Source organism: Pelodiscus sinensis, chromosome Z (assembly GCF_052426305.1).
Source record: "Pelodiscus sinensis isolate ZL-2025 chromosome Z, ASM5242630v1, whole genome shotgun sequence".
NCBI lineage: Eukaryota > Metazoa > Chordata > Testudines > Trionychidae > Pelodiscus > Pelodiscus sinensis.
The window spans coordinates 4,498,796-4,514,311 of NC_143085.1; the positions used below are offsets into that span (position 1 = coordinate 4,498,796).

Genomic DNA, 15,516 nt, shown 5'->3' on the forward strand with positions numbered 1-15,516 from the left:
AGAGGTGCAGGTAAATACAATAGCAGCGACCCATCAGCAATTTATCCTGGCAGGCCACCGACTTTTTATTGCCCATCCTCACCTTAGGCCATTAACTCAACATAGGGAAGTGCTCCACATGTGAGGTATGTCAGATTGAAGATGTAAGGTGATTACAAATCTGTGATTAGTAGCCCAGTTCACATATGGCATTTCAAAGCAGCAGCGCCACACAGCTATGCTTGGGATCAGCTATGCACCGCTGCTCCTTTGAAATGCTGCCTTGGAGTTTCAAAGTGGCAGCACCGCGCAGAGCCCAGGGTGAGCTCGGGAGTCTGTAATTGATCCCAGATTCCGCTGAAATGCTGCACGGAGCCCAGGATCAGCTTGGGAGTCCCCAGCTGACCCCGGGCTCCACGTGGCATTTCAAATTGGCAGCTCAGCATGGAACCTGGGGTCAGCAGGGGGACTCTGAGACCCTCACTGATCCCAGGCTCCATGAGGGTGCTTCCACTTTGAAATGCACAAGAGCTCCTGCTTGGGCCTCTTGTACATTCCAAAGTTGGCCCCCTTGCAGCCTGGAGTCAGTAGGACTTCCCGCTGGCCCTGGGCTACATGTGGAGCTCTGCATTCCTCTTTTGAAATGTACAAGAGCCCCAATGGAATGCGGAAGTGCATATCAACTAGTCGAGTAGCCGATGGAAATTCCATTGACTACTAAACTAGTAAATTAACCATTAGTTAACATCATAAGTTGTGAAGCTTATTTTCTTCTTGTAAAAATATGGGAAAGTCAGGATAGGAAATCTCACGTATACAACAGGGTAAAAAGCTATATATAAATGTAAAGCTATATATAAATTATAAACTTTTAAAACTGTTTCATATTGCATGTGTGCTGTCCATTTGCATTTTCACTAGCTGTCATAATACATCCTTTAATATGCTGGAAAATTATTTTTGGTTCTCTGATTTTTATAACGTACAAGACTGATATACAAGAAGTGATTATAGAATGGTACGAATTCAATTTTCTACCTTCTGGCAGAACCTTGTTGTCAGACCAGCCTCTGCTGATTCAGCAAATTCAGTCCATGGTAGCTTCTCTCTTGTACAGAATGCAAAGGGCATAGCTAGACAAACACGAACATGAGAGGTCAATAAAAAGATTTAGGTTGCTGAACAGTTATGGGGTGAGTTCTGCTTTATTTATATAAACACAGGTCAATCAAATGTGTTCAGAAGCTGCTTTCGTGGACACCAAGAAATAATTTCCACATTTGAGTATGATGCTGCTGTCACCTTCCTGCTCAAAGGACTTTGGTTCTTAAAAATGTAGGATAGGAATCTTAAAAACATTTATTTTTGTAAACATGTAACTGCTGAAAAATTACATGTTTACATGAAGGAGGCAGGTGAAGCCGGTGCTTGTGGGGACCCAGTTGTTAAGGTAGAAAGGCAGCTCCACAAGAGCTGATATGCATAGGGAAATGGCATGAAAGCTGGCTTCCTGCATGTACTGACTCCTGTCTGCCCCCTTTCTCCACTGCACTGCTGCCTCTCTATTAGCAAATGTGTGGGAGCTGATGCTTATGGGGAGCTGGCTTTTAAGCTAGATCTCAATGAGCACCGGCTCCCATTTCCCCCCAGCCGCACTGCTGCCTCTGTGGGAGGCAGCGGGGGGGCAAGATGACTACATGGGAGCTGGCACATGCAGAGAGCTAGCTTAAAAGCTGGATCCCCATGCATAGTGGCTCCTGCCTGCTGCCCCTACCCCAAGTGCTGCTGTCCCTCTATCAGAGGTAGCAAGACAGGAGGGCACGGGGCTTCTTGGGAGCCAATGCTCATAGGGAGCCAGCTTTTCAGCCAGTTCTCCATTGGCACCAGTTCCCGCTTCTCCCCCACCTTTCTACCTCTGATACTTAGGAAACAAGGTGGGGGGGTGGGGAGGAGAAGAGGGGCGAGTGTAACCATTAGGATTAACCAATGAGCCCAGACTTATTGGTTAATCATGTAAATGGGTACATGATAACATCACTAATTTAGGAGTTTCTAAAGTTTAGATTTTCTAGGCTGCATTCTCACAGAGACAGCATAAGACTAGTTATATGCAGCAGACCAGGATCTAATTTTCGCGTACTCCTCAAGTAGGAATTTAATTTCTTAGGACAAGGAGTGTCACTCAGGCATTCAGCACTATGAAGCAAAGACCCTTGTAATGAAGCAACATTCATTCAATTAAGAAACCACGCTGAATACCTGGTAGTTTGAAATGACAGGTGTGACTGGCCAGAAGACAAGTGGTTATGATTAGAGATCAGGTAGTAAAGTAGGGTGAAATGAAAAGTAAAGATTACCCACTATCACACAAGGGGCAGAGGATCCCCTAAAGGTATCTGCTCCTTTCATGACAATAAAGAGAGAAGAAAAGAAAAAAGTTTCTCATAGAGTGGAAGCTTTTTGTCCCCAAAACTGGGTGTTTTTCCCAACAAAAGTCACATTGTCATGTGTACCCTTTATTTTGACACCAAAAAGCTGGACATGCCCTAAGACAGGGCTACTCAACTTTGAAAGCCTCAGGGGCCACAATGATACTCACAGCACATACCAAGGACCACAACTTAAGTGTGGTGGCACATACATGCAAATATATACGCAAATATATGCAGATAGCTTCTTTCACACTGACGGGCATGAATACAAACATTTAAAGTCAGACTACACAACATGCAGGCCCCATTTTAGTCAGTTCTGCTGCAAAATGCAATATTGACCCAATTTCCACCCATATGACAGCACTTTTAACGAGCAATGACAGTACAGGAATTTAACCACTAAAACGCATAACAGCAGAAGACCATTATATTGACTCCTTTTTCGTTTTGGCTTCACAATTTTAACAAATCAAACAAAAACTGTCAGTACAGTACTGGAATTTACTGAAGTATAAGTACAATCAATGTGAAGATTGTGTCTGAAAACTTTTCACCAGCTGTTTCACATCAGGCTTGTATTCTGTTGTAGCAGCACAGAGACAGTTGGTCAGATGACTGTCAGTAAGTGATGTGTGCAGTTTTGACTTGATTCCCATGGAGGAGAATGAACTTTCACAGACATATGCAGACCCAAAGTAAATTAGTACTTTTTTGGCACATTTCAGTAATGCAGGGTACGTGTCTTCCTGTACATAGATCATCCAAAATGTTTCAGTGTCCTCTTCCTAATGCCTAGCTTTTAAAATACTATTGCTTTGCAGTTCTGTCATCTCTTCTTCAAACATGGCCCTCTCAACACCAAATCTCACTGCTGAAGGTGAGACTGCCTTTACCTCGACTGAAAATGGATTTTCAGTAAATTCAAGGACGGTCTTCAGGCATTTGACATCTAGAAAATGAGAAGAAAATTTGGTTCTCAGCTCTGAGATGTACTCTATAAAAAAGATGCATGTTCACTGAGCTGTGTCACTTGCAAGTTGAGGATGGGAAAGTGAGTTAAGTATTTCTCAAGAAGCTGATCAGCTAAAAGAGCCAATTTTGTTTTAAATGCAGAAACAACCCACATCAAAGAAGGCAAGTTCTTTTCTTTGCCTTGAAGTTTAAGATTGAGTGCATTTGAATGGCGTGTCATATCAGTGAGAAAAGCCATGTTTAGCAGGAATGTCTCTTCATCTAAATCCTGGCGATCCTTTGCCTTCAAAAACACTCATACAGGAGACTGATCTAACACTTTGCCTTGACTCAGACATCTAACTTCTGCAAGCATTGCCAAGTCACCACACTGTGTTTTGTACTCAATTAAAGCTCAAAATTGTCTATGTTTCAAGGCATTTGCAACAATGAAGTTAGATGATTTTTGTGACTCTATCCATTGTGCTTTTGAGAAATCATCTCTTCAGTTTACTGCATAAAACTGTTCTTGGTGCAGAATGCAATGGTATGAAAAGAAATCTGGAAACTGTGTATTTTTCTTCAGCAATTAGCCCCTTCTCTTTTCCAATCATGGAGGGAGTGCCATCAGTTGTTACCAAAGTAAGATTCTCCAAATCAATGCATTTTCCTGGACCTTCCAAAAATGCCGTCAGCGCAGAATAAACATACTCTCTCCTAGTTTGACCCATCAAAGGTAGTAAACAGTTCTTCGACATACTTTTTACCATTGAAAAAACACACTCAGATTATGAACTGAGATATGTCTGAATGATCAGTAGATTCATCCATTGCCAGACTGAAATACTCAGTGCTTTCAATATCTTTTAGCAATTTGGAAAACAGATCGCCTGCATTGCTTTCAATTTGTCTTACTGCAGTTGAATCAGGGACTTGCAGTTTTGATATTTGCTTACCTATATCCTATTTGTTTTTAAATTCTACAAAAAGTGATTTGCTGCACTCGAAGAAGCACTGCTTCATCAATTCATCTTGGGTAAAAGGTCTTTTTGAGTTAGCTATGGGCAAAGCCATTTTGAAGAAGGCTTCTGTAACGGCATCACTGTCTTTAACTACCGAACAGAACATATCTTGTTGAGTATGAAAATCTCCCAGTAAGGAATGTATCTTAGTTTTTCTTAAACTGCTGTCAAGTGGATACAAGTCTTTGAATTCAGAGTGACAAGATGCATGGTGCCATTGCAGGTTTTCTTCAACACCGCGATACTCTTTTGACAAAGAAGACACATTGGTTTTCCATTTATCTCTGCAAAAGTAAATTCCATCTCCCAAACAGGGTTCAAAATCCTGTGTTTATCCAACAAGTGTCTCTTGTTGCCATTTTAATGCTTCTTATTAAAAAGAAAATTGTATACCAGTATTTCGGGTGTTTAGCTTGAAGCTTCAGGTTGTGTGTTTCTTGGAGTGATTTTACTGTAAAAAGAAGTTTCCAAGACAAAGTGCTCCAACCTGCGGCAGGTGGGGAGCTAGTAAAGTGAGGCCAGACACAAGAGGCAAAAAAGGACAAGTGCCCGGGAGCGCCATCCTGGATTCCCAGCAGGACTGAAATTCTACAAGGGAGTCCATTGCTCCGTGCAGGATGGAGGTAGGGCTGCCCGGCCGTGGTGCCAGATTCAAACATGGCCAGTATGAGCCAGTCAGCACCACTCAAGCTCTGCCTACAAGGCTAAGCGGCTGGCACTTCCCACAATGCCCCAGCAACTCCTCCCTGGGGGCTAGAAACGCAAACATCCTGTACCCATCTGTTCCAGCCAGCCCATCCGCTTGCATCTTTCAATACTCATCCTGCCTGGGAGACACCTCGCCATTGTGGAACATGTTCCCAGTGGAGGCCATGTTCAAAGGATCCCCCCCATAGGCCACGTGTTGAGTAGCCCTGCCCTAAGTCATATTTTCCACAATAATAACCCAGAAAGTCCTTCAATTTTGGTTTTGGTCAGTTCTAAACCCACACATCCTCCATTTTTATTAAATGCTACTTTTCTGCAGTTGAGAATCTTCCTAAATGAAAGAAAACTTCCAAGGAAGAAAAAAGAGATTAGGTGAAAGAAAACGAACAGAAAGTATAACTAAAAGCATTGCTGAGATGAGGGCCTGGCCTTTGCAGACTTACATGGGACCTACACACACAACTCTGACAACACAGAGACTTTTAAGATTCTTCTGAAAATAAAGATTAAGATCAATGGGCAGTACCTTGGAATTTGTTTCATGGTTGCCGCAGAACATTTTTTTTAGATAGGGTATTTGTTAAAGTGGAGAGGAATCAACTAGTTCCATACATTTAAGAATTTTAAAGGCAGAGAATCTGGACTCAAAGAAGCTACAGAAAATACTCACTCCAGGCCTCTTGAAAGCAGATTACATTCACCCCACACATTGCAGCCACCTCCACAATCTCCTCTATTCGTCCATGCAATGCAGCCACCTAGTTGCAAGAAATTTGTCTCTATAAAACTCATACATCATAATTCACTTGTAACATTAAGATTTTGGTTCTGCCATTTTGTTCATATTAAGTAATACCTTGGTTGGCACTTTGTCACATTAATTTCAGTAAGAATACTTGTATGGTAACTTACTGCTCAGCACTAACAGTGGTTCTAGAATAAGGCCCTGAAGAGTTAGGGTATTTTTAAAAAGGCCTTTAGGTGTCTAAACATGCAGGTAGGTGGCTTGTGGGATTTTTAAAAACATGTATCTTCATCTTTAGATGTCTAAATAACTTTTTTAAAAACTGGCCTATAGTCCCTACACGTGCAATAGAGAGACCTACAAACCTTACAACAACCCCTCTCCCCAAAAAACCCATCCCTTTCTGAAGCTGTTTTGATATGTGACACTTAGCAATATCACGACGAGGAGTCCTGTGGCACCTTATAGACTAACTGAAGTGTAGGAGCATAAGCTTTCGTGGGCAAAGACCCACTTCGTCAGATGCATGTAGTGGAAATTTCCAGAGGCAGGAATAAATATGCAGGCCAGGACCAGGCTGGAGATGACCAGGTGGATCCAATCAAGGAGGAATATCACGTGAATGAGTAAGCACAATATCACCATTGGTTGGGCCAATCTACTGAATAGATATTTGTGCAGCATGCTAGTACATGTAAATTCCAGGACTTCCCCTGAAATATCCAGCCAGAGCTGGTAGTATTTGGGAACTGACAAATTGCTTGTTAGAGCAGTATGTTGCATCACTAATGGGCAGCATATCCTTGACAACTTTGAGCAGGTTTAGAAGGCCATCATCCCTACAGCTAATCAGTGGGACTGTTTCTCATGTTTGGATAAATGAATCATGGGATGATCAAAAGGTGAGAATGGCCATAGACTGGCTACTTCTGAAATGCAGACAAGCCCCTTTCATTCTATGCTCTGGGCCTAAGGAGAGAAGCTTGTGCTAGTCTAAGAAATGCAAAACACAAACACATAAGAACATAAGAACGGCCGTACTGGGTCAGACCAAAGGTCCATCTAGCCCAGTATCCTGTCTACCGACAGTGGCCAGCACCAGGTGCCTCAGAGAGGGTGGAGTTATTTTTCCCGATGTGCATTAATTTACACTTATCCACATTAAATTTCATTTGCCATTTTGTTGCCCAATCACTCAGTTTGGTGAGATCTTCAGAGTCCCTCACAGTCTGCTTCTGTCTTGACTATCCTAAACAGTTTTGTATCATCTGCAAACTTTACTACCTCACTGCTTACCCCTTTCTCCAGATCATTTATGAATAAGTTGAAAAGGATTGGTCCCAGGACTGACCCTTGGGGTACACCACTAGTTACCACCCCTCTCCAATCTGAAAATTTACCATTTATTCCTACCCTTTGTTTCCTGTCTTTTAACCAGTTCTCAATCCAAGAAAGGACCTTCCCTCTTATCCCATGGCCTTGTAATTTACACACACACAACACACACACAGTTAGTAAACATGTTTCAATCAGTACAAGACATTAACCCTCAAAACATGTTTTAGTGCATCCCTTATAAGAAGCAACCAGTATATCAGTGATGGACAGTTTTTTTTTTAATTAGTTAAAAATCTTTACACGGGAACTCTTCTCACTGGAGAACTCTAGTTAAAAACAGCCAAGGGGCACTTTCAATAAGATTTGGACCCATTCATGTATGTATCCATCTCAAACCCCACCCAGATCAATACTGACCAGACAGATCTAATAGCTGTGTAGCACCATTTAAAATGATTTGGTCTTAGGCCAGTTTCTAATGGACAAGTGTCCACATGACAAAGCGCAGCAATTGGCTTTTTTTTTTTTTGGCTGAGAAAGCAAGAACTTGACTAACAAAAAATGAACTACTCTCTCTGTGAGAAGTAATCCCTCCAAACACAGTATCTGGAAAAAAAAACTTTCTGCCCTATTTATAAACAGACTCATCTGTCCAGAATATTTCAAAAATATGAAATCTGCCTTCATTTTGCTTAAAAAAAAGACTTTCAGATGCAAGTTGTATAAAAATCTGCAAAGTGTGCACCTTGTATCACAGAAAGATGTTGTCATTCATCTGGCAAAAGACTTCCCTAAGACCTTTGACTTACTGCTTTATAAAGAATTTTAGAGTATTTAATTCATATAAATCAACAACCCTGCATTTGAAATCATCAACTTTCCGTTCTCTGATCATGAGACTTTTCTTGTTCATCTGACAGCTTTTAGCTTAGAAAGCTAGCAACTATTTAGCTTCATTAAAATTACAAATAGCTTAGCCAGGTCAATAGGTAAACAATACACAGAAGATGTAATCTAGACTGTTAGCAGACAACACAAGAATGCAGAACTGATGTGATATGTGAAACACAAGGTGGGTGAGGTAATATCTTTTATTGGAAAAATTTCTGTTGCAGAACAAGACACATTTTTGAGATACGCAGAGCTCTTCTTCAGGTCTGGGAAGGGTACCCAGGGCTTGTTCTCACAAGCAATAACGCAGCTGTGATACTGTAAGGCTGTGTCTACATTGGCACCCCTTTCCGGAAAAGGAATGTTAATGTAGCACTTTGGAATAGGCAAATCCGCGGGGGATTTAAATATCCCCCGCGGCATTTGCATTAACATGGCTGCCGCTTTTTTCCGGCTTGGAGATAAGCCGGAGAAAAGCGCCAGTCTAGACGTGATGCTCTGGAAAATAAAGCCTTTTCCGGAGGATCTCTTATTCCTACTTGAAAGTAGGAATAAGAGATCCTCCGGAAAAGGCTTTATTTTCCGGAGAATCACGTCTAGACTGGCACTTTTCTCCAGCAAAAACCCCGAGCCGGAAAAAAGCGGCAGCCATGTTAATGCAAATGCCGCGGGGGATATTTAAATCCCCCGCGGATTTGCCTATTCCAAAGTCTACATTAGCATCCCTTTTCCGGAAGGGATGCTAGTGTAGACACAGCCCTCGGGTCTAGTGAGGATGCTCCCATGCTGACCAGAGAATGAGGTTGTTAATCCACCCTCCTTGAGAAGCTCTCCCATCTACGCAGTGCTCTCTACACCAGAAGAGGGGAACCAAAGGTCAGTAGTACTAAGGGGAATGGATTTATCATGCTCCTGGGCAATGTAATTATACTGATATACAGGGCTCGCCAGCTGTGCAGTTCGGCGTGCTGCGCATGCGCTGACCGCACCACGCAGCTGTGCCAGCTTGTAATCTACTCGCCATGGGCGAGTAGATTACATTAATTGTCAAGCCCTGCTGATATAGATCTGTAATGTAGACTGGGCTCAGTGTCACAGCTCAGCCCAAGATGGAACAGATTGCTAAATATGAGGTGCAAACATCTGATGCAAGAGGCCATTAGAACCTCTACAGTCACAGGACAAAGCAACCGTAAGGGGGCTGCGGATTTGTGAGGTGACACACGCCCAGCCTAAGGTCTCCTCTGCACTCCTGTTCCAGTCAATGTAGTTCAGAGGGCTCGAGGGGGTGATGCTCTCCGCCCCTTGAGGTGAGTGGTTCCCTGGATGAGAGCACTGCCCCTCAGCCTGAGCCAGGTCTCCACTCGCTGGCCATCCCGGGGTCTAGGGAAGACCCCCTCACTGAATGCTCAGGGTCTCCCACCAGCCTCGCTCTGTGGGGCGGCCCCGGGGATGGGTGCAAGGGTCACGGACTCCAGCCACACAATCCTCCCGGCTGGCGCTGGGTCTCCCTGGCCCGAGCGGGTCTCCAGCTGAGGCGCTGCAGGCCCGCGGGGAGGGCGGCTCCAGCGGCGGGGTGTGCTGCCGTCCGTACCTGTTCCGCCACGGGGGCCTCTGTGGGGAGGGGGAGTTTATTCTGGACCAGGCCCAGGCGGACCAGGCGCGGCTGCCGCAGCTGCTCGGGCGCCGCCCCGAAGCCCCAGCCCCGCAGCTCGAAGTCCCGCTGGGCCGCGGCCGCCTCCGCCGCCGCCGGCAGGTCCACTTTCCTGAAACGGCAACGGGAATCAAGGAGCGCGCGCGTGGCTTCCCCCCCCGCCCCCGGCCCGCAGCGCGAGCCTCGCGCCTGCCAACCGCCAGGCCCGCGCGCGCCCAACGGCACCCCGCCCGGCGCGAGCTCAGCCGCCGCTCCCTCCCGCCCGGGGGCATCCCCGGCCTCCGCCCCGCAGGGGCCGCTGGGAGCTGTAGTCCGGCCCGCACCTGCCCAGGCTCCCGTAGAGGAGCCGCTTCACCTCGTCGCGCTCCTCGCGGGGCAGGCGCTGCTCCAGGCATCGCTCCAGCGAGTCCAGGCCCCCCGCCATGGCGGCTCCGAGGACGAGGCGACGGCGGCCGCCAGCGGACTGCCCCGGCCCGGCCAGGCTGAGTGACCGTTACCCCCTGAGCGCCGGCCAGGCCACGCCCCCCCGACATGGGACCCGAGGGGACACGCCCCCCCTCCCCCCGCTTGTGGCGCCAGGCTGCCTCTGAGGAGAGCCCGTGCCCCCTCCCCCCCCAGCCTGGATTGGAACCAGCGCCCCGCGCGGCAGCCCCTCCCCCCGGGATGCTTGCCCAAAAAGGGGGGGGGGGGTTCCTGCAGCCCTGTTACAAGCCCGAGCAGGCCCCCTATGGCCCCCGGCTCCGTGACCCTGCTCTGGGCGCTCCGAAAATGGCGATCGGGGCTTTTTTTTGCACAAAAGCGCGTCTAGATTGGCCACGGACACTTTTCCGCAAAAAGTGCTTTTACGGAAAAGCACCCGTGCCAATCTAGACGCTCTGTTCCGCAAATGCTTTTAACGGAAAACTTTTCCGTTAAAAGCATTTCCGGAAAATCATGCCAATCTAGATGGAGCCCTAGGGCCTCACATCAGTGGTGAGGGATGCAGAACGAGGCGCAATGGTCTCACGCTGCCGTGGGGGAGGTCTAGGTTGGAGGTTAGAAAAAACTATTTCCCCAGGTGGAGGGGGAAGCACTGGGATGGGTTCCCTAGGAAGGGGGTGGAATCTCCGTCCATGGAGGTTTTGAAGTCTCAGCTTGACCAAGCCCTGGCCAGGCTGATTGAGTTGGGGTTGGTCTTGGTCTTGCTTTGGGCGGGGAGCTGGATTTGATGCCTCCTGAGGTCTTTGCCAGCCTTAGGATTCTAGAATCCTCACAGCAGGCCAAGGCTTCTGTAAGGACTCTGCCTGGTTGTGTCTACATTGGCCTGATCTTGTGCAAAAAAAAAAAAAAAAAAACTTGCTACCTGTCTACACTGGCCCCGAGTTCTTGCACAAGTACATTGACATTCTAATGTATGAAATCAGGGCTTCTTGCACAAGAACTATGATGCTCCCGCTCAGGAATAAGCCCTCTTGCGCAACTGTTCTTGCACAAGAGGCCAGTGTAGACAGGCAACATGAATTTCTTGCGCAAGAAAGCCCTATGGTTAAAATGGCCATCAGAGCTTTTTTGCACAAGAGAGCATCTATACTGGCATGGATGCTCTTGCACAAAAGCACTTCTCTTGCCAGTGGAGACGCTCTCTTCTGGAAGAGTTTTTGCACAGAACTCTCCACAAAAGAGTTCTTGTGCAAAATCATGCCAGTGTAGACTTAGCCCCTGTGTTTCCCAACCCCTCCAGCTGGCTGGTGTGCTCTCCCTCCCCACCCCACCCCCATCACCCAGCCCCACTTACCACCCTCTGGGAATTTAATACCCACTGAGGGCCCCTCACCATTCGCTGTGCAGCAGGGCTAGAGTAGTGGCTTCCTTCTGCTACCTCTCTCTTGTTACTAGCCAGTTGTGACTGAGTAGATTATGATTCTTTGTTGATGCATGTCAGCGTTAGAAGAGAAGTCCAGCCTTCTTTTTCTTTTTAAAGAAAGACTATAGGCCTGATGGTTTTTGGAGAAAAGCTAGAAAACGTGCCCCAAGGTCAGACAAAGACCTCAAACACCAGATGCCAAATAAAAAGATTCCCAAGCGTATTTTTATCTGCAGTTACAAGAAGCTATTCTCCTTTATGGGGTAAGAAGGTTGACAATACAGTACATATAAATTGATAGCTTCCCCCCCCCCCCCCCGCCCCATCTCCAGTAACCCAGACAGAAACCAGGATCCTGGAATTGAATCCTCCCCCTGTGCCCTCGTGCTGGAATGCCCTTCTTCCCCTCTAACATCTACACCCTCACATTAGAATCCCACCTGGCCCCCCCACTAACATCTGTGTCCTTGTGCAGGAATCCCACCTGCCCACCCCCACTGGGGGTAATCGAAAGTGAAACCCACCAGCCCCGCTCTACTGGCTTCAGAAGCACATCTGCTCTGGCAGCTCCCTGGCCAGCATGGTTCACATCGAGAAGGAGGCAGCCAGCACGGCTTCTCAGACCAAGCGGCAGGATTATGTGGGAGCTAGGTTCCTGGGAGCTACTGGGAGCTGTGTGCGAGGGCGAGTCCCTGTGTGCCACCTACCCACCCCTGGGCTGGCAGCTGCACAGGCCAGATTAAATATATTTTTCAAAATATTTACAGGCCCGACTGGGTAAGTGCTTAGGCCCCAGACGACCCTCCAGGCTAAGAGTTTGAGACCCCTGCTCTAATCCCTCTTTTGGCTACCATAGCACCAGCACCACACACTATTAATACTTTTTGCTAAAATGCCCAGTAATCTAAGCCACTGTGTGGGCAGGGGAAGGAAGGAGTTTACAGAAAATGTCATGCATCTCATGATGTCTAGCTGGTGCTTGGCCCTACCTTGAGTGTAGGGTACTGGACTTCATGACCTCTTGTGGTTTATTCCAGTTCTGTTATTCTGTGTGTATCATTAATAGCAAAGAGACACTATACAGGAGACAGACATTGTAATGATTAACTTAGTTCTCAGTTTGGCTTTGAGACCTAAGTTATCACTGGAAAATCATCACAGATCTAGAGAGAATTAATCTATCATACAAAGGACAGCTCAAACAAAGTAAGGAGGTAATATACCAAACCCCATCTAAACACCAATCTGCAACTAAGAACAGTGGGTGTGACTAAAGGATAGTTCCTTTAGTATGTACTAAGAGGCCATCCTGTTTAAACCTCATTATTCCCACCAGAGTCAGTTACTTCTGGCCATGCTTTCTGCTTCTAGGTGTTATTATGAAATGAATAATGTGTAAGCCTTTGGTTCCCATGAGAAGACTGGAGATAGAGTCAAGGGACTGTTACATATGTCTTAATAGATTAAAACTATGACTAAGTCTTTTCTTTACATGTCTCCTACAAAACATGGCAACACACAGCACTTGAAAAATCTGACAATAGCAAATGTTAATGTAAGTTAAATATTAAACCTCTTAAATATTTGCCTTTGAAGAGTAACTAATGTTAATTTTTAATCTAAACAAAAGAATCCAGGGATCATCTGAGTTCCCAGCAGCATTTGGAAATACCAACTTTGCAGACTCCTGTTCCCTCACCTGCTCTCCTGTGATGCTTCCCAGAGGTACCCAAGGGGTCATGAGGCCCCTCACCACTTTCTGATCTGGGTCAGGCCCTAAAATCACCTGCCATTAGCAGCAACATACTACTTTCCAGGCCTTGCTCTCTCTGGACACACATCAATCCCTGCATATTCAATCAATTCCCTGCAGCATTCAGCCCCCTTATCTGCTGCAAATTCACACAATTACCAGGTAGTCTGTTCCTAAAGAAACAGTATGCTCCAACTTATAAGATTCAAAAGCTTCAGAGGGGTACCCAAGTTAGTCTGTAACAGGAAAAACTTAAACAAGGTTTTTTTTGTAAGATTCAGTTTAGGACTATCACTTTGCTTCGTTAAATTTATTCTTGTTTTCACTATAAATATATTATCAAAACAGAGAGTCAGATAATACTGAGTAAGAATATAGGAAACTAATGGCTAAATCACGTAAAGCAAAATAACTTGCTTTCTAGAGACAAAAGTTGCTTTGCAGTTTAACCTCTAAAGTAGTTTCTCTCACCCAAAGTTGTCTTTAATGTTTTCAACCATGGCTGGCTGAGACCCCGTTTTCATGAAGAAAACTGCTGTCCTTTTACTTTCTTAGTGAAGGCAGCCTGAGTGTCTTCTCTATGGTGCCAATATACCAAGATCTGGCAGATCTTTGTTCTGTAGCACCAGATAAGATTCTCTCCCTCCTCCCCACTGTTTTTCTCTGTTAGTTTCTTTCTGATGTCCCACAACCCTTTACAGGCAGTCCCCGACTTACGAATAGGGCTCTCGCCCCGGAGGTCGAGGTAGCGGATTGCTACCTGCGAGCTCCGGGGCGAGAAAGCCCCGTTCGTAAGCTGCTCCGGTGCCCCTGGTCTGCTGGAGACCGTCTCCAGCAGACCTGGGGCACCGGGCGGGTTCCCGCGCTTCTGAGGCTTTGCCAGGCTTTGCCGCCGCTGCTGCCGCTTGAGACCAGGTGCCTGTGGTCTGCTGGGGACCGTCCCCAGCAGACCACAGGCTCCGGGACTCAAGCGGCAGCAGCGGGCAGGTTCCTGCGCTTCTGAGGCTTTGCCAGAGCAAAGCCTCAGAAGCGCGGGATCCGCCGCTGCTGCCGCTTGAGACCGGGTGCCTGTGGTCTGCTGGGGACCGTCCCCAGCAGACCACAGGCTCCGGGACTCAAGCGGCAGCAGCGGGGGGTTCCCGCGCTTCTGAGGCTTTGCCAGAGCAAAGCCTCAGAAGCGCGGGATCCGCCGCTGCTGCCGCTTGAGACCGGGTGCCTGTGGTCTGCTGGGGACGGTCCCCAGCAGACCACAGGCACCCGGTCTCAAGCGGCAGCAGCGGCGGTTCCCCGTGCTTCTGAGCAGTCAGTGGAGCAGTCAGTGGTGCAGTGGGAGTGCTAAGGTAGGCTTTGTGCCTCTCCTGGCACCACAGACCATGCTGTAGCCCAGAAGCAGTCAGCAGCAGGTTCCCAGCCAGTGCTCAAGGCAGAGGCAGTGCACTTAGCCCTGTGAAAGGAAGGTATTGAGGCCTACCTAGAATATGTCAAATGAGCACTAGTTTAATTGTTAAGTGGAAAGGAAAGGCAGCACTCTCAGATACAGGAGATAAAAATAAAAACAAAATTTGATTGGTTAACTAACAATAACTTCGCTTTTAGGGAAGTAAGTAACTCAGACAGCAGTATGCAACAAAGTGCTGATTACTTTAAATGGAGCAGACGAAAGTTTTTTGTAAGGGTAGAATGAGACAACAAAAATCTAACGTCAGCAATTGTCAGGCAAGTGGAGGAGTACTAAAATACTGAAACAGGGTATATAAGGTGGGCTGAAACAGACCACGAGCGGACGGGTTGCGAATCTGAAAAGCTAGGTCTGATCAACTAGGGCTTCCTCCCCGGCGCTGAATCTCGCTGCCGTACGTAAGCTCCGAAAGGGGAACAAATAAGCTCCGAAAGGGGAACGAATACCGGTCGTAAGTTGCAACGAAAAATCTAAAGAAAGGAAAAACATAAAGAAAAGAATATCTCCTGAATCTAAGCAATGCTTCTATCTTTCTTAACGTGAGTATTATATAACTGTTAACTCCATAAATTTCTTAAAGGTAACTCAGGAGGGTATATCAGTAGGAGAAGTTATTTCTTGTTATTTTTAACTGTACTGTTTTTCTACTTTTTCTTTGTATATTATATTGTCTTAAAAGAATCAAAAATAATGAATTGATTTAAATGGAAAATTGATTATAAAGTAAATAGAAAAAAT

General features: G+C 46.3%; 1 protein-coding gene across 3 annotated transcripts in view; it reads right to left on the bottom strand.

Moving 5' to 3' along the window:
* UPB1 (beta-ureidopropionase 1) overlaps positions 1-10,223 on the bottom strand; it is a 70,292-nt gene extending 60,069 nt beyond the window's left edge. Inside the window, exons 1-4 of one of the 3 annotated variants that reach the window (XM_075897988.2) lie at positions 10,047-10,220; positions 9,664-9,835; positions 5,766-5,853; positions 1,018-1,112 (exon numbers count right to left, since the gene is read on the bottom strand). In XM_075897988.2, coding sequence (XP_075754103.1) covers positions 1,018-1,112; positions 5,766-5,853; positions 9,664-9,835; positions 10,047-10,147 — 456 coding nt within the window. In that variant the 5' untranslated portion in view covers positions 10,148-10,220. Of the gene's footprint in view, positions 1-1,017; positions 1,113-5,765; positions 5,854-9,663; positions 9,836-10,046 lie in introns of all 3 variants that reach the window. The other 2 variants (XM_075897990.2, XM_075897989.2) reach the window with 2 other exon arrangements.
* Between the last annotated feature and the right edge of the window lie 5,293 nt (positions 10,224-15,516).